The sequence below is a fragment of the Zosterops lateralis genome, assembly GCF_965231275.1.
Source record: "Zosterops lateralis genome assembly, chromosome: 6".
In the NCBI taxonomy this organism is placed as follows: domain Eukaryota; kingdom Metazoa; phylum Chordata; class Aves; order Passeriformes; family Zosteropidae; genus Zosterops; species Zosterops lateralis.
The window spans coordinates 6,927,502-6,950,186 of record NC_139761.1 but is presented as its reverse complement, the minus strand read 5'-3'; the positions used below and the strand labels follow the sequence as shown (position 1 = coordinate 6,950,186).

Below are 22,685 nucleotides of genomic sequence, written 5' to 3'. Positions count from 1 at the left end.
AGTTAATCTACAGTTAGCAAAATAGAAGTAATTTGCAGAGCACAGAACATTACAGGATTTTTATATTGTGTTAACAACAACCTTAAAAGCTATAGTGTGTTATGCCATGGAATAACTAAGTTCACAAAACTTTAGTTCCAAACTTACTTTCAAAAACAGTATCAGTGTATAGATTCAGATTCCATAATACATCAGTGGTTTAAAGCTAGGACTCATGACTTGTTTCCCAGTGATTCAGATGGCATCACCCACCCAATCTCCCAGCTTTATGATACTACTAAAACTTTTGGACAAGGGATTTTAGGGGTGAGGCCTTTCTCCATCCTGACAAACTCTCCAAATCCTGGAGGAGATGGGTAGCAGAAACCTACCCCTGACAGAGCTGATCCCAAGGGAAAACTGCAGCAGTTTTAAATGCAGCTGCCCCCTAGCCCACAGGGGAGGTGGAGCAGCCTGGATAGGAGGAGAATTAATTACCTGTGGCTGCTGGAGCCCATTGTGCCAAGGCTGTTGGGCAAGGGGCAGCTGGGATGTGCTGAAACCATCAGAGTGCAGGATCTCCAGGGGCTCTGGGTCAATCCTCTCCCTGCTGGGAACCTGTAAAAGGAGACCTGCTGTGGGAAGGCTTCCAGGCTTGACAAGAGAGCACCCAGAGGTGCAGCCTGAGGAAAGGGCAAAAGCAGAGCTGCCTTGGACTTACCACACACAGAATCAGCAGTACACGAAACACAACTGCTACTTTTGCAGAGCTTTTTGTCCAGTTGAATTTACTGAATGTTTTAACATCCTAACCATTCTAACCTTCTGCCATGGTCCTCGCATGTCTCCCCCAATAGTTACTTTGCTTTCTTTACTTTTCCTGCTGGCAGATTAGCTGATACTAACCCTCCCTTCTTTCTGGTTAACCAAAATACGGGGATATGAATTTATGGTGATAAATTTGGTCACACACCTGGATTTTCAATCTGTCTGTGCTCACAGAAATATTTCAACACAAGCCTTTACCAGTGCTAATTCACACCAGAGGGACTGTGGCTGCTCTTAGATGAACACATCAGGTGGGCTCCTCTGATCCCATGCACAACAGAAAGGGAATAAGCTCTGAAGCCAGGAGTTACCATCTCATCCACTGGGAAACTCAGCAAAGACTGTGCAGCTGTGGTGCAGGAGAGCTGACAGAATCACTGCATTTAAGCACTGTTCAAAGAGAGAATTACTAAAAGGCCTCTGTGCTGTGATACTGTCACAAACATCACGGCCTTTTTGGAGGCATTTAAAACCAAACCTTAAGTCCTTATCCTGTACTCTTAGCAAAATGCTGACCCCTGTCACTGAGCACTTAAAGTAGACAAGATGCTGTTCAGAGATTCATTAAAAATCCAATACTTGTTGCAAACTACAAGAAATTGTACAGCACTGTAAAGTAGAATAATGGCAACCCTGAAATTCCTCCCATCCTTGCTTTGCATAGTGAGCTCTAACTGTTCTTCTGCAACTGCAGACCATTAAAGCACCAGGACTCAACTCTTGCCCTGCACAACATTCATATGCTTTACCTGCTCTTCACTGTACTTGTCTTGAAGCATCATCTGGACATTTTGCAAATTGTGCTTCACCTCCTTCAGCTTCAAGGAAAGAGCCTCTGTCTTTTGTTGGTAGTCTGCACTATCTCCACAATCTTCCAGTAAAGAAAGGACCTTTTGTTCAATCTCTGATAACCTCACCTAGAAGGGACAGCAGATAATTACTCATTCTCAGAAGTGCAACACTCCTTTTCTGACATTCTGAAGTCAATGCTCACACCTCCCCTATCTGAAAAGAAGAGAAACATGCAGGGAAAACCAGAAATAGCTGCAATCCCCTAGATTTTCTCCAAAGTAGTATTTTTATTTTGGACAATTAAATTAATTTTATACAGAGTTAATCTTGAAACTGTTTCAAACAAGAGCATCTGCAGGAGGTTATCTTAACTCACATATCAAGTAAAAAAAGAGGAGAGCAGAAAGGACAGAGTTCATTTGAATGCAACCAAGAAGACAACAGACCTCAGTGGGGGAGAAAGAGGCAATGCACATGCAGCTCACATCACTCTTTGGGAGGAATGATGCTGAACCACCAACACATAGGAACATTTCCATGCGTCAGCCAGGCCATTGTAAACTCTTGGGATCTGATTTTTGATCCAAGCTGCTGCAAATCCAAGTGCATCCCTGCATACTTTAAAGTCATGTTTTTAAGGTGAGCACGGAGAAAGGTACCATGACTCAACTGCCAAGTAATCAACTGCAATAAATCAATTGCTTCACATCACACGCCCATATCTAGAGACTGTTTCTCTTCCATTCTGTGTGTATTTTTCTGTGTAGATCTTGACTAGGTTAGAGAACCCTCTTCCCCTGCCCAAGTTCATGTCTTAACATTCAGCCAGACTGTTTGAAGCCAATAGGAATTCAGCCTGCTTGTTTTCACCAGCTGGAGCTGCCCTGGTGAAGCCTATGCTGACAGGAGCCCTGAACAGGATCCAGACACAGCCAGCCTACTTAGGTGCATTCAGGATCCTAATTCCCACAAAGTTCAGCACCTGAGCACTTGGCTGAATCACAGCCTGAACCCAGAGGCAGTCCAATTAAAAACAACCACCCAAACCAACAACAAAACAGCTGGTAATGTCTCTCAGTAATTCAAAATAGGGACATTTTGGTATTGGCTCCTTTACTGTGAGTCAAATTTGTTGCTCTAGGTAGGCTTAGTGCTTGAAGCAAACTGGCACACCAGACTGGCACTGTGGGGAGCCCCAGCCCCATTTTAATCTGCAAATTCTGCATGCCAGTGCTGCCTCCCACCCAGCCCCTAGTGCGAGTTCTGTTTTCCTTCTCCCATTTTCACCACCAAGTACCACCCCACTCCTTTTGTCCTGCTGCCATGGGGGCAAGAGCCTGCCCTAGGTGCATGGCAGTACATCCAAATATCACCACTGCTCAGAGGGTAGGGGGAAAGCCACTATTTTTCTGTGCTGGTAGTTTATAGAAAAAACTGAAAAAGTAGAACTTAGAAGTGTGGAAGCCTTCTTAGACCAGTCTTCTAAATCACTCTGACAAGCAGAAAGTGAAAATGTCAAAAGGCAAAAAATGCTTTTTTTGTCTCTAGCTGATCAGGACTAATGAAAATTTGCCTTTTAATAGAGGATTCAAACTACACTCAGCCATGGTTTTCAAAATAATCCAAACCAAACCACAGCTTTACACATACTCCAGAATTCTACCTAAATCCCTTGGATGCACACAGATCCCAACTCTAAATCCAGATGTTTTAACCAAACCCTGGCAAAGCTGAAGCCAAGCAGACACCTGCTCTGTGCAGAGAGTGAGGGAGCTGCTGAAGCAGGAGAGAGGCAGCAGGCAGACACACCCCCAGGGAAGAGGATGGCAGCAGCAATGTCACCTCCTTACCTGGCAATCAGCAAGCTGTGGCTCCACCATCTGCTGCCTTTGGGGGGTCTGAGGCTGTGACCTCAGGGACATTTTAGTTTTGTCTAGCCATTGTTCCAGCTCTGCCACCTGGGCCTGGCACACCAGGAGGATGGATTCTGGCTCAGGCCTCCCTCCATCCAGCGCGGCGTTGGGGACTGGAGGCGGCCGGTGGCTCTGGAGCAAAGCACATCAAAGCACAGCCTGGTGAGTGACCTGGTTCTGTAACTTCCCTCCCCTCCCCTTACCAGTGAGGGATGATTAACTTCCACACTCACAGAGCCCCAAAACGACTCTGTCGCCGTGTTCCCAGACTTGGGGGGGGAGGAAAAGCCACAGACCAAGAAGGAAAAAAGGAAAGAAAGGGAAACTCAGCAGGCAGGCAGTCCAAGATCTGGTGTAACAGGTTTCCAGGCAGCGATTTGCATCTGCCGGGATCTACCTGAGCACAGCAGCTTTAGCTGAGCCCACAGGAAGTGATGACTCACCATTAACCTGTTCTCCCCTGAGGAGAGATGTTTTTCCGTGGGAGTTACACACAAAAGCAATGCAGTGGGAAGCTGCAAAACAAACTCTTGGACAACACTTACAAGCTACTTGTGTGCATTCAGTTCCAACAGTTAAATACGCTTTACTCGGCCTCTAGGTCATACAATAAAAAAACTGTGTATTTTTAAGGACACCTTGTGCAATTCTTCTTAAATACACTCCTTGAAGAAGCAATACTGCATTGCAAACGTCCATAACAAAAGTCCAAAGTACTTGGAGATAAAGAGCAGTGGCTTGGAAGGCTGAACAGGTGTGTATATGGCTCCACACATGTAAACACACTGATACTTAATAAGTAAATGAAGCACACCACCACAAGAACAGAACTACCTGAATGCTCCCGTGGCTCCAGAGCCCACATTCAGGCAACTGAGATGGTCAGTGCTAATGCACAAGCTTCATATTAAAATGAGATTTGGCAGAAATAAAAGAGAGGCAAAATGCATTGCTCCAGCTATCAATGTCATCACAGAATGACAGAATAGTTTGGCTAGGAAGGAACCTTTAATGGTCAACTAGCTCCAATCCCCCTGCCATAGAATGCTGGAAAAAAATTCTTCACTGAAAGGGTTGTCAGGCATTGGAACAGGCTGCCCAGGAAATGGTGGAATCAGCATCCCTGGAAGTGTTCAAAAAATGTGTAGATGTGTAACTGAGAGATATGGTTTAGTGCTGAACACGGTGGTGCTGGGTTAATGGTTGGGCTCTATGAACCTGGAGGTCTCTTCCAACCTTAACAATTCCAGGATTCTGTGATCCTAAAAGCTGAAGCTGCTCTGCCACCAGAGTGCTGCTCCTGGCCTTTCTGGAGCACTCAAGTCTCCATAAACTCCTTTGTATTTAACCTACAGGCTGCTGCCCACTCTTCCCTCAGCCTTTGCATGTCTTCCAGAAAGCAGAAATACATATCAAGCTCCTTAATTCCTCCTGTAACTGCCATTTAAAAATTCCATGGCTGATCTATGTCTACATCCCTCAAACCCCTGCATTCATGCCTGTATGAATGACAGCAGCTTCCTTGCTGAAAATACTCCATTTTGTTCCCTAGAAAATTGCACTTTCAATGAACAGTTGAAAATTTATCATGAAGAGCACCAATATGAAGAGGCCCACAAGGGGTTGAAGGTATCCCACCACATCATACTGCAGCAAACTCCAGTAGAAAACCACCATGGGCCAGGGCCTCTGACCACTGGGTAGGTCACACAACTCACTCAGGAGGTCACCTTGTTCAGCCCTTCAAACTCACCACAGCCAGACTGCCACTGCCTGTGCCAGGACCTTCAGTGCCCTCCAAAGTTTGCAGAGGTGTTTCTTCATCATGTTTACTGTGTGATTCAGTTATAACATCCTCATCCTGGAGAGAGAGAGAGAGAAGCAACAGTGGAAATATTTCTTATCTTCCATGCAGATAGTGCAGTAGTGGAGATGTGACACTTTGGGATATGGTTTAGTGGTGGATCTAGCAGTGTTTGGTTTATGGTTGAACTCCATCTTAAAGATCTTTTCCAATCTAAATGACTTTCTGATTCTATGTTCCATTGCCTTGTTGTGCTAGAGAAGCCTGAAAGAGCAACAACTACTCAACCTTATTGTGGTCCTGGCCCAAGAATATTCACAGAGAGCAGTTTTGTTATGCCTGCGGCACTGATGTACAGAAAAACAATTGCAGCTGTCACAACATTACTGAGGCACCATGAAGAACAGAACAGAATGGCAACAAAACTGTAGCTGACTGTCCTAGACACTGATTTTCTCATGTACGAATAGAACCTCGTCCACAAATCATCCTCCACATTTTCAGAGCCTTTCCAGGAATCAGTGAAACAAGTTACTGCTATTAAATGTGCATTTCTACCTCTGGGGGTTTTGTGAAGCTAAAAGGAATTAGAATCATTGAATCATTTAGATTGGAAAAAACGCTTAAGGTCACTGAGTCCAACCAACACATACAGCAGAAAAAGAGATTCTAAGTGGCAAGATTTAGTCTGAGATGGAATATATGAATATGGCCACCTTGTCCTGCATTCCTACAGTTCTCTTGTATTGTAGGCTTCAGCAATACTTAGGATTTGTGCAGATCTTTTCCACAAAGATGAGTTCCCATCTCCACAGAGATAAACCCGAGTGTATTACCTGAACAATGCCATCTGACAAGGTACCAGAAGACCAGGAGGTTGCACTATCTTCCTTGAGCCTTTCATCATCTCTTTCTGAAGGCCAAAAACTTGCATATTTCTCTGTGGCTGTACTTCCCTTTGAAAGCAGTAACAGCTCAGCTTTAGGAAGTTCAGATATTTCTCCAGGCAATGTAAAGAACTGCAAACTTTTAATAACACTTTGTTCTATTTCTGCCTTGTTTATCTATATTTGTATCTCCCAAATCCCACCTCCCTTCTTGCTCTATGGCTCTGCTGCAAGATGAATGGCAGCTGGATGACAGTGATAACGTTCTCTAGAGACTGCAGTGCATTCTCATTTTTTACAATACTTTAAAAAAATCATGAAAAAAAATTCAAACAAACCAACAACCATCAAGAAGACACTACCTATCTTTCTTTTGTCCTGTCCCCTAAAAAGTCCTACATGTAAAGAAAATTGTGCCAGTGAAGTGCAGAGTGAGAAACTGAAGTGCTTGGATCAATAATGAGGCACCAGCTCTCCAAGCTGTTTGGATTTCTTTGCACTGTCTTGCCAAGGAGTTTTATTCCAAAAGCAATTAGCTTTTCCTCTCTGCAGTTCACCTGGGTACATAGACCTCTTGGATTCAGAGCAACCTCTAGGGCAGTTCTCCTGTTTCTGTCCCCCAATTTCTCCCAATCTCCCAGAAACCTCTTCTATCCTAACTTCACTCCCAATAGCCTAAATCACACTCTTTTTTTTTCTTAAGTTCATACATCTAGAATACACTGGACTCACCTTGCTGTGTAAAGAACAGTCTTCTGACTCTTCATCTAAGGAAGGTAGAAGAGATATCACTCCTCTTTTTTTCAACTACAAAAATACACACAGACACACAACCCAATTAATCATGGCAAGAACAGTAAAAGCCTCTTCACTTCTGCCTGTAAACCAAAACAAATTTACCCCTTGAGATCCTCTCTTGGAGAAGCATTGAACATCTGGCAACCTACATTAAAGTAACTGAAAGCTGCAGATTCTAAGCACCTCTAAAAATTGGGATTTGATGCTGTTAGTTTTCAACAGCACAGCTACAAAAGAGACAAATTTTATTTTGCCCCATGAAAATAATTTATTGAAAACCCCAGAACAACTGATTATCAACAAAACTACACATGGAGCATTCTGCTGCTGATTGATGCAAACTTCATGTTGAAAGTGAAAAATGCTAAGAAATAACCAGAGGCACACCTCTCTTACCTTGTCCTAGACATGCCTCACACTCAGTCCTTCTGAACACGAAGGGGAGGAGAGACAGTATTGATTCACATGGACAGGGTGCTCCTCTCTCACATGCCACTCCTCCAGGAGCAGGAAGGGATTTTTACCTCCCCTCTTTGGCCCTCAGGTGAGTGATCACTTACCTGCTGGCCAGAAACATCCATCCCAATCAGGTCACTCTGTGCTAATACAGAGGCTGGAGGTTCATCTGCTGCTTCAGGCACTTCTTGCTGTAGGCGCTGGTGAAGCTCAGACATGGAATTCTTCATCCCGGTGAGGAAATCTTCCTTTCTTTGGCACAGCTTTATGATTTCTTCTTTTACAGCTTCCATTTCTCCCTGAGGAGGAACAACATCTGTAAGCATCCGTTTTTCTTTTTAATTTAACCCAACAGCAATGTAACAGATGACACCAGTGATGCATCTTACTGGTACTGGGGCTATTTCCCCCTTTTCCTTTTTCTGGGCTTTGGGACAGTTCCCCATTGTCACTGCAGGAGATGTCCAGGTTCATGCAAACCAACAGCAACAGATTCAGCTCAGTGAATCCTTGGCAGTGCGAAGGAAATGTGGCAGGCTGGAATGAATTCTAACTAGGTTCTGCATATCCATGAGAACAGCAGCTTCCTCCAGGACAAGGGGAATGCAGATGGGTTACATTACTCTGTGTGTCAGAGCAGGTGATGTTACTTCCAACTACCCTCCCTGGCAGCCTGACACTGAACACCTGGGAAAGCCCTGAGGAGGCCAAAGACAGCAAACAAGGGTAGCTCAGGGCTCAGTCTTTACTGAAGCTGGCCCAAAGGAAAGAAACCATTTGGTAGGTGTTGGGATGTGGCTAGGGCCAAAATTATCCCATGTCTCTGAATGTGATACTGGGAGAAAGAAACGGACACCAACAAAGCTTAAGGAAAATATTTAACGTTCCACAGAGACTAAACAATAACCCAAGTAACTGCACTAACAAAGGGGAAGATAAATCTGTCTTGGTCTCCTTCCTGGCCATGACTATTGCTCCAGCCAGTGCGCTGCCCTGAGAGATTTTTCCAAGGGCTTTCCTTACCACCCAGCCTCCAGGTGGAACCAAGAAACACCAGCAAATAACAGAGTAAGACAGGACATGGAATGAATTGCCCTACTCCCTTCATTACTGAAAGCGCTAAAGCTCTTTGAAGCATTGTTCCTTGCTCAGAAGGCTGAACCCTGGCTAAATATCCCTTTGCACACTGGGCTCAGTGGATCACAGCAAGCTTTGATGCCAGGCTTGAAGTGAGAACAGCACTGGCTCCACACCATGCCCTGTCATTAGTGATGTTATGAAAGTAATAATCTGTGGCAGATGAAAGCAGTGAGACTGCTGGTCCTGTCTCCACCACAGCTTCTGTTAATAGCTCTAGGGTGGCAGCATGACAGGAAAGGTGGAGGGAGGAACTCCAGCAAATTTTCAAAGGACATGGGAACTCTGCTCTGACAATGTTTTCTTCCTTTTGTACACTCAAAACCACAAGATAAAATCATCCAAAGGTAAAGGAAAGAAAACGTCATTTAAATGATCAGACATCCATGACAATTTGGCAAATTTTTATGAATGTCCACTAGGAACAGAGTATCTATTTATTTCTCTGCAGGAGACTTGCCAGCACAGATTTACCAGCTACTCTTTTGCAAACTTAATTACCCATAACCTCCTCAGAAACCAAATCTTCCTTAAAATCACCTCTTTTTCTGAAATACCTCAGTAAGATGGGCAATTCCACTGCCCACTTCTATTTGTGCAATGCTGTATCTGCCAAGTTTTCTGCTAAAACAAGAACTATTAAACATAAAATCCTACACTCAGAGACAAAAACAAGGAAGAATCAGGAAATGAGTCATGCTGAGCACTACATCAAGCCTCCAACATCCAACCAGCTGACAGGAGAGCAGCTATGTACTTAGGAGCCTACTGAGTGATTATAGTTATTAGGCAAGTACAATGTAAGTGTATTAACTTTACTGTGACTGACTGGAAAAAACTGAGTATTTCAGAGGCACTTTATAAATAGTTATTACATTTAATTAGTAATTTCCTGACTTCTGCAGTGCAATCCTTAAAACACATCTTATTTTTGCATTAAAAAAATCAATTTATCCATTACAGAAAGCAGCTGACTGTAGAGAGAAAAGCAACACATGTTTACCAGTGATGAAAACACAGTGTGGCAGTGAGGACAAGGAAAGGAGTCTAATGAATCTAACCCTAACCAGAATCCCCAAAAGTAGCATTGCATGACCAGCCATCAGAAAGGGACTTAGTTCTCTCCTTAGGCACTATCCCAAGCCGTCACCTCAGGAAAATTAGCAGGATGCTGAGCACAGGTAAGCTCTCAGTGCTGCATGTTGTTTCACCAAAACAGCACCCAATTTTTCTTCCAAGTTGATAAAGGCACAAATGGCACATCAAAATCAGTAAGGAGCATACTATGAAAGATATATCCAGTTTGCAAAGTAATATTAATTGTAATTAATTACTTGGGCACACTATGGCATTCAATTGCCTGCCTGACTGTGGTGGAGAAGGGAAGCACACCACTATTTCTCAGTGCTCTGCATCATTATGATTAGTGTTAGGATAAAGAAGCCGCATGAGAGAGAAAAGAACGAAACCCACCTCTGGACAAGGAGTCTTCTGAGCCTGCTGTTGATCTTCATGTGACATTTCAACCAAATGGTTCTTTAGGAGTTGCTTCAGCTTTTCAATTTCTTGCTCACATTCTTCTGTTTTCTTTACAGTTTCCTGTGAAATAGCAATCTCCATAAATAGTTTTGAAATAGGAAGTACATAATCAAGTCAGTAAGGAAACAAAGTTGAAGCCTCCTTTGTACCTGCAGTTATGTGTAACAGAATCTGTGTTTGTTCTGCTAACTTTACACAACCCCATCCCTCACTAAGTTTATTATTCACCTGCTAAAGACAAACAAGCTGCTCTACCCACAAACTGAAGTATGGTGGAGTATTCTGTCCAGGAGCTCCAGAGCAGAACTACAAATTTGGCTATCTAATGGAAATGGAGGAGATCTCATCACATTCATTACAATTTAGAAAAGGTTGTGAAAAAGAGCGAAATTAAAGGGTTTCCTATCAAGTAGAAAGCCTAAGTGGTTTCTACTGGTGCTCAAGTCTTTACTGCCAGCTAGTTCTGCACTGACCAAAAATGAACTGTGCTGTACACCAGGCAAACACTGCAGCAGAGGATAACCCAACCACACTGTCTCACTATTTGAATATTTGCAATAAAAATGATAAGCATTCCCACCCATTCTGTTTACATGGCTTATAGGAAAACATATTATGTTATAAACATCCAAATCCACTTTTACTCTTTTGACAGTGACAGCAAAATCTCATTGCCCCCCAGGCTTTGCTGTCCATACAGAAATGGACAATCTCCCCACACACTCATATTTGTCAGTCACAGCCCGTCATCGTGTCTCAGGCCATTAGGAAATTGTCACATCTACAAGTCAGAATATCCTTGAAAACACTGAACATGCAGAGCACTTTGTGGCTTTGTGTTTCTGGACCCAGAGGCTGAGAACCAAAATTATCAAAGGACTGTTCCTCACGTGCTTCCAAAAGGTGATGAACAAAAAATGAAGTCAACAGGCTTGATCCTCCTGTGCTGACAGCAGCACCTGAATGACCCAAGAGGTCAAAGATCTCACTGCAAAGTGTTCACAGACTCTGCCTTTCAGAGTAAAGTTCCATTTCTTCAGTCACTTCTTCACTCCTCTCAAGAAAATGCAAGCTAATAAGTTCTAAATAACCATTATTATTTTACAGGTCTCAAAAGTGAGAAGAAACTATTTTCTTCACTTAAAAAAAAAAGCCAATTTGAAGGGGAAGATTTATGTGACCTATAATCTTAGTGTCACAGGCAAAGAATCAGAGAGGAAAGAAAAAAGAATAGGTCTCCTTCTGCTCATCTTTAATGAGAAAGTAAAAGAACTCCTAAAAGGAAGATTCTCTTACTCACACCTTCAATTCCATATGAATAGGACTGTTTAGTAATAAATTGAGTCTTATCTCAAATTTCCTTGGCTAACTAAAGAGTCTGAATATTTCATATACAGACTCCAATGTCTTCTGTCACAGACCAATATGTGAATATAGTCACTTACCTGAAGATATTTAATTTGTTTCTGCCTTCTACTCAGGGAAAAGAAAATCTGACTCTATTCTTTATCCAGTATAACAATTATGCCATACATGTGGGACTGAATTTCTTCCCACAAGTGCTGCCTTTCTTTTGAGTTATTTCCTGGTTAACAGTTATTCTTTACTTTTCATAGGTCCAGAAGACCTACCCATGGGAAAAGGCCCACCTACACACAGTGTATTTGTTTTGGAAGAGCTTAGTGAAAATGAAGTCAGTAAATCATCAGATATGCAAATAACACCACTCTCTTGCATTGAAAACCAGTAGAAGCAGATGTGACTTCCAGATCTTCTTCCTGATGACGTTATTTAGGTGTGGAACTTAACAGGCCATAACAAAAAAAAACAGAGGACAATATTCAATAGAGAACTAAGTCACTCGAACTCCTTAAACATTAAAAGAGCATTTTCAATACCTTTTACAGGCTTTGCTTGTGACTGACTCTTTCAAGGTGTTACAATGCAACTTAATTATACAAAAGTTACTGGTGCAATATTCCATGGCTTCATCCATAGCAAAATATGGACAAACTCATCCAAAAATTAATCCCCAGAAGGTTAAAAAAAAAAAAAAAGTATTTATTTGTACAGGAAGCTTGGCTCCCATTATTTGCTTTCCTCTCTAGCAGGATTCTTACCCCCTTTTTAATACAGCACTCAAAATGCCATGGTTTAATGGCTTTATCCTTTGTTACACCTTAGCTGGTGCTAGACTTGAATTGTAGTACTGCTGCTTTCAACACATTCAACTGCACTGGAAAATCTCTTTTGCACAGTTTGATACACTAGCTGCCAAGAATTGCAATTTTTCCAATCTGTTTTCTCACAAAGAAATTTCATTCAGCTACAGATTGTTGGGTGTCTACAAGATAAAGGCAAATGCTGAGCAAAAAGAGGTCATGGCTTTACAAAAAGGAGAAAAAATCTAAAATTTGACCTAATACTGCACAAAAAACCAGTGACAAGTGTCATGACAACAATTGATAAATTTGAAAGCACCCTGTTTCTGATGCTTTTAAAGTGTTTTGAAAATTTTCCATTATTTGATCTGATAACTCTGAAAAAGGTACATTTTACCACATCCATTTTTTGGACCTAAGAAACTGTAGGGACAAAAAAAAAAAAAAAAAAAAGACTGTAGGGATTATACAGATCTAATATAGTCACTGCTTTTTTTCTGACTCCAAGCATGCACTAGTTGTGGGGCATGTTTTTTTCTGACTCCAAGCATGCACTAGTTGTGGGGCATGTTTGAGTTTTTCCTCTTTGTGCTCCACTCTTAATTTCACAAAGTGAAAATCAAAAACGAACATTCCCCTTTTAGATGTCACTCGTCTGCCTGGCCTCTGAAATGCCCAGTTAGAAGTTTTAAAGCACTCTGCTTTACCCTAATAACTTAGGAAAACCAAATCAGCAAAAATAATGCAACATTTTTCTAGGTGCTGTCAGCATGCTGCCAAGAAATGAATGAACTTGAGAACTTTAATTCCTCTGCTGCTGTGGGAACCTGCGTTACCAAACCCCAGATTTCCTCCAGCCTGGGCAATGGAGCATGAGCAGGTCCTGAATTAAAACTTCCCTGAGCTGGTAGAACCACACTGCTCAGTGAAGTGCTGCACAGAGACCCCTTCAGGCTTGGAGCTGTTCCATAACTCTCCCTGCCCCAGAGTTAACACTCACTGACCCACCAGCATTGCCTTCTCCTGTTGTTGTTTCCCTTCTCTCTCCAAACCTGGCCTGGCCAACAGCATCTCCAAGACCCCTGTCCCATGCTGGCTTGCCTCAAGACAGTGAATTAACCATGACACTGACCAGTTTCCTGGCTCACTGATTTGCATTAGTAAAAGACCTTCTGCTGTTAGCAATTGCTGTCTTATGGCTGTCAGCAAGAATTTCCATGGTCAAGGTGAGTTTCAGGAGTTGAAGGTTGCAGATGTGAGCACTTGGACTTCAATCACCAGTGCAAAACTGAGGCATGAAATACCTGAGCCTTCACTTCTTCTACAGTATGTTGTCAGCTGTGACTGAATTGGAAAACTGAAATGTATGGCAAGACTATTCAGGGTGTTTTGTTGCAGGATTAAATTAAATAGGGGAAAAAAAGAAGAAACCAGACTAAAAAAAAAATCCCCATTACACAGGAGACACAGTAGGTGTAACTACATGGCTGCAAAAGCAACACTGTTTAAAAATCAAAATTACTTAAAAAAAAAGGTGGTTCAGGTGACCATAAAAAAAAAAAAATCAATTACCTCCAGTAGCTCATTTTGTTCCTTAGTGATTTTTTCTAATTTCTTCAATTCTCTCAAGAGTTGTCTTGCTCTTTGGAAGACTGAGAAAGGTTGCATTTTCAGCCCTGGCAGCTGAAGAGCATCTTCATAGGACTGTATGTGAAGAATAGTTTTCTGCATGGGACCAACGTGCTCAAGTATAACCTGTCAGGATAGAACAGAGATGATAGATGTGATACTGAGTTAGAAAAATCAACACCACAAATTTATACTACACTAATGATGAGGAAAAACTCTCTTTGATGAATTTCCCAGAAGGAAGAAGGAATTTCCCCTTCTTTTAAGAAGCAAGAAATTTTAATCCCCATATGGGTAATTTGTTTAAGAGTTGGACTCTCTGATCCTTGTAGGTCCCTTACAACTCAGAATATTCTGTGATTCTTGTTCTTGGAACAAATAAGGGAAAATCCACAGTGAGGTTGTCTAAAACAAGACAAAGATATAAGTTATATTTACAATTCTGTTTTTTCTGCATATACAAAATTTGCACAGTGACAAAAAAGGCTCACACTCAGATTAGTTGCTATTTACTAAGCAGCTCATTTCAAAGCAGAACATTATAGGCAGTGAAGAGAGTTAGAGTGGTGCAAATTCTTTGATGTCACATTAGGCAAATTCTGGATTTTGTCTTTTGTCCAGCAAACCAATCATTTTATGATGGTCCTAAAAGCAGCCTTATCAACAGAGATGAGATAATGAATCAAGATGAAGTCAGCAGAAACCCCTGAAGATGGCTCTCCTCTCAAGCACAGCAAGGAACTCCAGAAGAAAAAAATAATATAGATACAAACCACCTATAGGCCTTTTAATTACTAACATTTTTGTTAAACTCCTCTTCAAGAAGATTTTCTTTTAAAATGCTCCAGTAGAAATAAAGATGCTTATTCTCTCATTCGTAAGCAGACTGTATCAGGAATTTTTTATACTATCCAGGCTTTGATTTACAGTAAGGAAGTAGGTGTTCAGAAGAAATATTATCTTAGTTTTTCCATGTAATGTAGTTATTACAAAATTGTTCTCTGGGTAACCAAGTTGCACACCTTTGTTATGAGAGTTACACTGCTAGGAGAGGTATGATGTCATTTTTATTCCTCACCTGAAACTGAACCTATGCTTTTTGTATTTTAGGCAGATAACACTGTGGACTGTACATGGTGTGAAACAAAAGAATCATCTGCTAAATTTTGCCTCCATTTTTGGAAAAACAAGGCCTAATTTTCTAACTTCAGATTTCCATTTGGTGCCAAGTGGAGTGGTGTGCAGCAAGTGTCTCTTGAGAATCAGGCCATAAACTTCCAAAAAAAATGGAGATCCTCAAATGTGGCAGCTATGCCTGACATGTGCTTCAGTTACACACTCGAGTTCTCTGTGGGCATATTCTCAAGAATGCTTTAATTTCAAGTGCTTTGTGTTCAAACCATGACTGTGGTTCTTGAAAAGGTCTCTCAACAGCCTCACCTCAGGGTTTACACTGATCAGAGGAAAAAACCTATATAAGAGTTTTCACAGACCTGTCCATGCTTAAGTTGGTCTTTAGGAGAAAATTCTAACAGATCTTCTGATGACAGGATTGTCTTCATTTCTGCAACATCCTTCTCAAACACTTTCACATGAGATTCGATGGCATCCAACTCCTGGATTTTGGGAACAAAGAGAGTATTTGTAGACAGACCAAACACCAAAGCCAACTTACATTTCTGTCTTTCACTTAAATTTAAGAAGAAATACTGAAAAATGAGTGCAGCATATGCAGGATATGTTAATGGATGCTATCAATCAAAAGGCTAGTTATTATAAATTACTTTTAGTCATAACTTCTAAAGGAATTAAGTATTCAACATCATCTGGTCCATTTTAAATCCCAAATACAGAATGGAAATATCCTTAAAAATTCACATTATAAATTACCAGTAGTGAGAAGACATTTTTCCAGTGGTGAGAGTTATCAGAATAGGCAAGTGCTGCAATTACACTGTTGCAGCTTCCAGTAGGAAGAGACTTATGTCAGATGGAAAAGGAATCCGCAGACAGCTGTTTGAGAACTCTCACAGAGACAGTCACAGGGTAGATTAGGCTGGAAAGGACCTTGAAAAGTCTCTGGTACCCATCAAACCAGGGCACTTGGGGTCTGATCCTGTTGAGATTTGGGTATCTCTTGAAGTGGGAATATTACTCCTGCTTGGAGCCCCTAATCTAGTGTTTGACCAATTTCAATGCAAAAAAAATAAAAATTAAAATCCTTCTGACTATGTAGATATAATTTCCTTTGCTACACTTGAGGTCTGCTACTGCTCATCTTTTTGCTGAACACCCCAAGAAGAGGCTGGTCCAATCCTGTTTGCAATCTCCCATCATGTAGCAGCAAACAGCAGCAATATCAACCTCTCACCCTCCAAACTTTTCTGGGCTGAACCAACCCAGGCTCACAGCCTTTCCTCCTACACCCTGTGCTAATTCTGAACTTTACAGCTTAATTAGTTAACTAATGCTTTCTGATGGTTTGTTTCCAAACAATTAATTTCCTTGCATGGCACACCTACAAAAACCAGCACTACAACACTGTTTTCCATGCAGGTGATGCAATCTGCATTTCCTAACACCTGATGAAGCTCTGATAAAAGGCACTTAGGAGTCACCCAGACTTACATCAGCAACATGCAGGATTTGTGGAAGAATCTCTGCTATCTCATGCTGTAAAGCTGCTACTTGAACATCTATTTCATTCAGCTGTTGCATTACACTGTCAGTTTCAAAGACAGGTGATAGCTCCTTCAGCTCCATGGAGATTCCATGCAGAAGATTTTGCTTTTGCTCTGAGTCTTCCAAAGCCATCTGGAGAAAAACCAGGAGATTAGTTTGATACATCACTGCTGAACATTAAAGTTACAAAGGTAAAGATTAGAAGGAACAAAATGCTCCAAAAAGTATCAGGCCAGTTGTGGGTGATGTGAAATCTCTTCCCCTGCACTGAAGTGGCTGAGCTTTTGGATTAACTACAGAGAACACTGTCATGAAGAACAGTCAAGGCTGCAAGAAATGCACGAGATCCATTTGTCTGGGTGAAGGAAAGGACTGAATGAATGTTTCCACTCTAATGCAAGCCCAGGGTGCATTTCCAAATCCACTGGTTTCACAGCCCAAGACAAACAAAATGTTCCATTTCACAAAGACAGGAGACAAAAAACTTTTGCCACAAAAAATGTTCATGGGTTTTGGAAATCACATTCTCCCACATTTTGTAACATATCAGCCCAGAATGGCCAGCTACTTCCTGTCAAGAATTCTTACTAGTCCTACTACAAAAGTCTATGTTTAGAACACCAATTTTCTCACTTGGTCTAAGCCAAGGAGTGGATGCACAGAAAACTCAAATTTTAAGTACAAAATTGCCAGAATTTTTTTTTTTTTGGCAGTGGCCCTGATCTTTCCTGTAGTATTACAAACATTTGATTTTTGAAATTACCAATCAAAATTACCTTCAAGAAACAGTGAGCATAGCCTTCCAAACCACAACCCACTTCAAAGTTTCCATCTAACACACAGACATCAAAAAACCCTTTTCATCAAAAGCACTTTGCCTTTTTGGCTCACATACAATATAGAAAGAATTCTATATATGCAGGCAGTAAAAACTGACCAGAGCCACTGAGCAGAGTTACAGAAGACAATCACACATTTCTGGAACTTGTTCAGCAGTTGCACAAGATAGCTATGTCCAGCACCAAAAAAGCATCTGTATTTCGTGAGTGTCAACTATAACTATTTTTCACTTAAAGGATTTACTGAAAATGGTAAATTACTTATGTCAGTAACAATTAAGAATGGAAAACTGTACAGAGCATCAAGTGCTAACAGAAGCATTTATCTGCATCAGCTCTTACCTGGAGCTCATCAGTATGTTTGTGTAAGCTTTTTGCAGAGTCGTGCTGACCATCAGCTCTTAGCAAACTGTTGGTGCTTTCTATCCAATCTTTCACATTCTTCAAGTGCTCCTCATATTCTTCCATCTTGCTGGTGGCCTAGGAAATGATAGAATTTTACAGAAAGTCACAAGTTAATTGCTTCATTGTGTAAGATAATCTAGGAACAAGATTAAAAGAAAATAGGATGCATTTGGCATTGTGGTTGGTTAAATTAGCATGGTGAAATAAAAACCATTTTTCTGAAACAGTTTCATGATTTCCCTCTCACCAAAGTAATTTTGGTGCTTGCATGTTTATGTTTCATGGGGGCATTGTTGCAACTTATATGGCAATGGCATTTTAATAGCCCATTAGCATAGTCTGAGAGAACTACCTGAAGAATTCCCCCTACAAACCCCTCAACCATGGCTTGAGCCAGTCCTTTGGGGTAACCACTCCAGAAATCCCTACAAAAACCATTTCCACAGCAGGCTAGTGACTCTGCTCATTTGAGAGCTTCCCATGATGCCTCATGCAAAGCCTTCACTCTGTTTTTTTTTTTTAACAGGATTGGGTTTTTACAGAAGTGATCCCTTTGCACCTACCTTGTTGAGAATGGCAGTTCTGCGCTCAGCTCGCTGTGAGACCTGCTGGTACTGCCTCAAGGGAGCCACCAAGATATCCATCAACTCCTGGGCATGGCAGGAATCCTGCTCCACTATATCCTGCACTTCTGCATCCAGTTCGTTGAGTTTGTAATGCCAAAGGTCCAGCATATCCCAAATTTGCTGCACATGGAGAGGAGGGAAATGAAACAGAAGGTCAGGCTCAAAGACAACAGCAGCATTATTTGTTCTTCATGTGGGACACGAATTGCAAAGGTTTCAGAACTGATATGATGAGAACAGAACACTTTGCATCTACTGGTGTGATGCACAGTTGAAAAAAGCATGTATTTTCCTGTGAGAAAGAATTGATAAATATTCACCAGCTAAATGGTTGCTTGTACTTCTTTTACAGACATAAAATGAATGGAAGACCACTTGATGCTAAACCAGGCTCTGTAAAATCAACCAAAAGTCTTTTAATGTCCACAGATTATTTTTTTGGCAAGATTACCTTCTGAACTTCTTTGGCTTTTGTAATGTTTTCACTCTTCTGTTGTAACATCTTTTCAATAGCTTGAAGGCCATTGTTAATAGTCTCTGCTTTCCTTTTCAGCACATACTGAGGAGAGTTCTGCAAGATTTCAGAGCTAACCTGCCAGAGCAAAGAGAAAACAATAGGAGCGATTACAAAGATCTGCTTCTTTCTCTGCACCATCCTACCAAAATTATTCAAATTCTTTTTGTTTCTCTTGACAAGTCAGTTAAAAACACTGGAATGGAGCTACATTTGCAGAGAGAAGCATTAACATGAGCAGGTTCAACATCTCCAAGTTGTTCACTAACTTGCTCCCATTAAAAAATGCCTGGCTCAGAAAAGCAATCCCTGAGGAAACAAGCACTGAGGCACTGCAGCTCCCTGGGTGCTGTGCTTCACCCTGCTCTCATCTCTAACAGGGGCTCATCATGCTGCATGGTGGGAAGGATTTGGATTTATGCTGTAAGAAACCCAAAATGACACCCTGGTGTCCCAGCTGACAGCTGTGACTTCCATGTAACAAATAAGGGAATATCAAAGTGCATCAATGCACAGCAAATTTCTCGATATAAACTTGGAGATTTATCACTAAAATAAAAGGCTCCAAGGAACTTGATTTCACTCTGCAGGACTCCACAGAAATGAAAAATTGGTGCACTGGAGAGCCTGATTTTCTGTGTAAAGAGAAAAACTCTCCAAGCTGAAGCTGAGTAATTGCCTGAGTGCAGGACTGAGCAACACAGCATAAGCTGCCGGGTTACTCTGGACTAGATGAAGTGCAGGGAGTGAGAAAAGTCCTTGATCTTGCCCCAGAAGTCACATCTTTTCTTACTAAACCCTGCTGGCTGCCAGGGTCAGCCAGGCACCTGGCTGGAAATTGTTAAATTGTGGTGAATTCTTTGTGTGCTGCAGCCCTAGGATTCAGGGGGCAAATGCACACTGAACAGTTTCATGCTGCCTTGATGCCAAAGATTTTTAATTTAACAGCTGTTTTAGTTTGAAGCTCCTACTACCGAAACACTTTATCACTGTTCTGGGATGAGGAATTAAGACCATTTTTACTTAATAAATTGTCTACTCATTTCTTAATTTTATTAACATCATTTACAGATTCCCACACAACCTCTCTAAAAACTACCCACAGTACAATGTTGTATTGATAAAATTTCATTAATCAAAATAAATATATACAGAAAGAACTGGAGAGCTCCTCTGAAATACTCCTGCTTACACCATAAAACCTGTGAAGTCTGTACTTTGTGCCTAAGACTTCTTGGAAAAAAGGAATTCAGGCTGTAATCACTGAACACTTGACCATTACTACTATCCTGGAATATACCAAACATGAAAAATTGTTGATAATTGCAGTGACAGCTTCCAAAATAAAAAAGAATCATATATGAGTGATGTGACACAGCTGGAAATGAGTAAACAGATCAAGCTCTGACTTCCTCTATTTCTTCAGGATAAAACCACTTCATCTGTCAATGCTCCAGTCATCAGCAAAGGATTTTAATTTCAATACTTCTTACTGGGATAAAATGTATTATTTATAGCATTAAATGTACAATTTGTTTTCATTTTTTGGTATGCAGATTTAGAAGAAAGAAGAATGACATTAAAATATGACAACTCAATTTAACACATGCTGGTATCTCCTAATATGCAACTGAACTGACCTCCAGTTCCACCATGATTTTTTTTGTTTCCTAAATGCACTCTGAAAAATTCCAAGGTAGTTTATATTGTTTTCCAATATCTAAATGTGAAAAGCAAACATTATCAAGCTTCCAGGACCAGTTCTTTAACTCAAACAGGTAATGTGTGCTTTGAGATAACGTTTTATATCTTGGTAAATGAAACAGTAAACATCAAAAAAACCCCAAAGCATAAATACTGTTTTGCTTTCCTTCTCTTCTCTCCTCCCTGTTGTTGGTTCTGAAAAGACTAGTCCCATTTTGAAACAGAAACTATAAAGTTAACCAAATTAATACTCATAAGCTTTAGTTAACATGCTGCTAAATATTTTATGTAAGATGAGTAATTTGATGGACACTAAAAAGTAGCTTGATTTCAAAATTGTTTTATTAAACTTTCAAATTTTATCAAATTAACCAAGATTTAACCTTAAAAATTAGCACTGAACATTATTATTACTGACATATGAGAACTGAAAGGAGTTGGTTTTCTTTTCATTTTTAAAATAACACAAATGAGTAAGTAACAATGATGGTAATTGTATCAGGCTAAAAATTTGACCCCAAACTGAGAATATTACTTTGTTTCCCCTTAATTTTGCTTTCAGCAAAGTCCTTATATCCCTTGTAGATAGAATATATTGCAAAAAACTGATGCAGTGGGATTCAGTTATTTAAATTCCCTGATTTTAAAGGGAGGTGACCATGTACTCAGAGGTGGTAAAAAGAACCATTACCTTTTTTAAAAAAAGCCTGTCTCCAAGTCCTTTTTAACCTAGTTCTGAAAATATTTTCCCATTTAAGCTGTGCAAACTTTGCAACCAACTTCAAGTTCCCAGTTTAAGAATCAGATTGGATAGAAGACAGCATCCATATCATATTAAAAATTATTGCTAAACATTCTGGCATGTCCGTTTTTAATAAAAAATAAAAAATGTTATATTCACACTGCTTCCCATAAGATTATTCTAAAAAGAGACCTAGTCATGAGCAATGATTTATACACTGCAAGTAGATAAATATGGAAACCACATCACCAGTTACCTTCTCTTCTAGGTCTTGCAATACTTTCTTGCAGTCCTCCAGCTGGGTTTCGATCTCTGCAGGGACTATTGTGTACATTTCAGAATACTTGATCCGAAGTTTCTCCATGATATCCTCCAGAGCCTGACTCTCTCTGCCAATCACACTCTGAAGCTCCTACAAAATTAAGAATAACTTCAGCAGTTTTACCCAGTTTTCACTGAGTGCATGGGTGCATATATACATATATATGTGTATATACACACACAGGTAATGTGTTTTGTATTTCCTACCATGATTATGGTTTGGAAAAATTTGGTTTGGGATATCAAACCTGATTTGATCACCTCTGCAAGCAGATAAACTCTAAGCAATACTGACTCATTTAATCAAATGATGCTTTTCAATCTGTAAGAATTAATTAAACCTGATACTGCCCCAGGTAGGGGAAGTGACGCACTGATGTCCATTGACAGCCACAGCAAAGGGACCCTCTGAAGAGCTCCTGTGATTAAACGTTAACCTTTGAGCTCTCCCTTTTGCCAAAAGTGCATTTTTCCCTTTGAAAGACGTTTAATAGCCAACGTCCATCCCTTCATTATTATAAACAACACAAAGGCCACAAAAAGCAACAGGTTTCAGGCTGAAGTGTCTGCTTTCAGGCAATTACGCAGAGCAGCACAGCAGGCTCTTCTCAAAACAGTAGTTTCCAGTTCTGCATGAAGAATGCAGGTTTTATGAGATAAAAGAAGCTTAAACAACTGTCTACAGCCTGTGGCCTAGAAATAAAACCCAAGCTAAGTCCTCCTGCAGAAAGAATGAAGAAATGCATTTGTTTGGAAGGTTTTCTAGAGTTTCAAGTTGGAAGGTTCTGTTTGCTGGCTTTATGGTTCCTTTCTCCAGTGCTCAGCTCTTTGAGTAACTCAAATGTTAATTCAAGTTATTGGGAAAAATTATCCAAACCTCCTACTAGGCTATGAAAGACACTAAAATTAACTGCCTTTGCTTTTTCAA

The 22,685-nt window shown here is 40.7% G+C and overlaps 1 protein-coding gene across 1 annotated transcript in view; it reads right to left on the bottom strand.

Annotated features, from left to right (window-relative positions):
* SYNE2 (spectrin repeat containing nuclear envelope protein 2) overlaps positions 1-22,685 on the bottom strand; it is a 172,583-nt gene that overhangs the window by 67,719 nt on the left and 82,179 nt on the right. Inside the window, 15 exon segments of the mRNA XM_083863278.1 lie at positions 478-597; positions 1,557-1,724; positions 3,450-3,644; positions 5,266-5,373; positions 6,153-6,272; positions 6,936-7,010; positions 7,562-7,756; positions 10,068-10,193; positions 13,868-14,050; positions 15,418-15,540; positions 16,553-16,738; positions 17,788-17,925; positions 18,414-18,596; positions 18,928-19,068; positions 21,693-21,848. Coding sequence (XP_083719404.1) covers positions 478-597; positions 1,557-1,724; positions 3,450-3,644; positions 5,266-5,373; positions 6,153-6,272; positions 6,936-7,010; positions 7,562-7,756; positions 10,068-10,193; positions 13,868-14,050; positions 15,418-15,540; positions 16,553-16,738; positions 17,788-17,925; positions 18,414-18,596; positions 18,928-19,068; positions 21,693-21,848 — 2,217 coding nt within the window.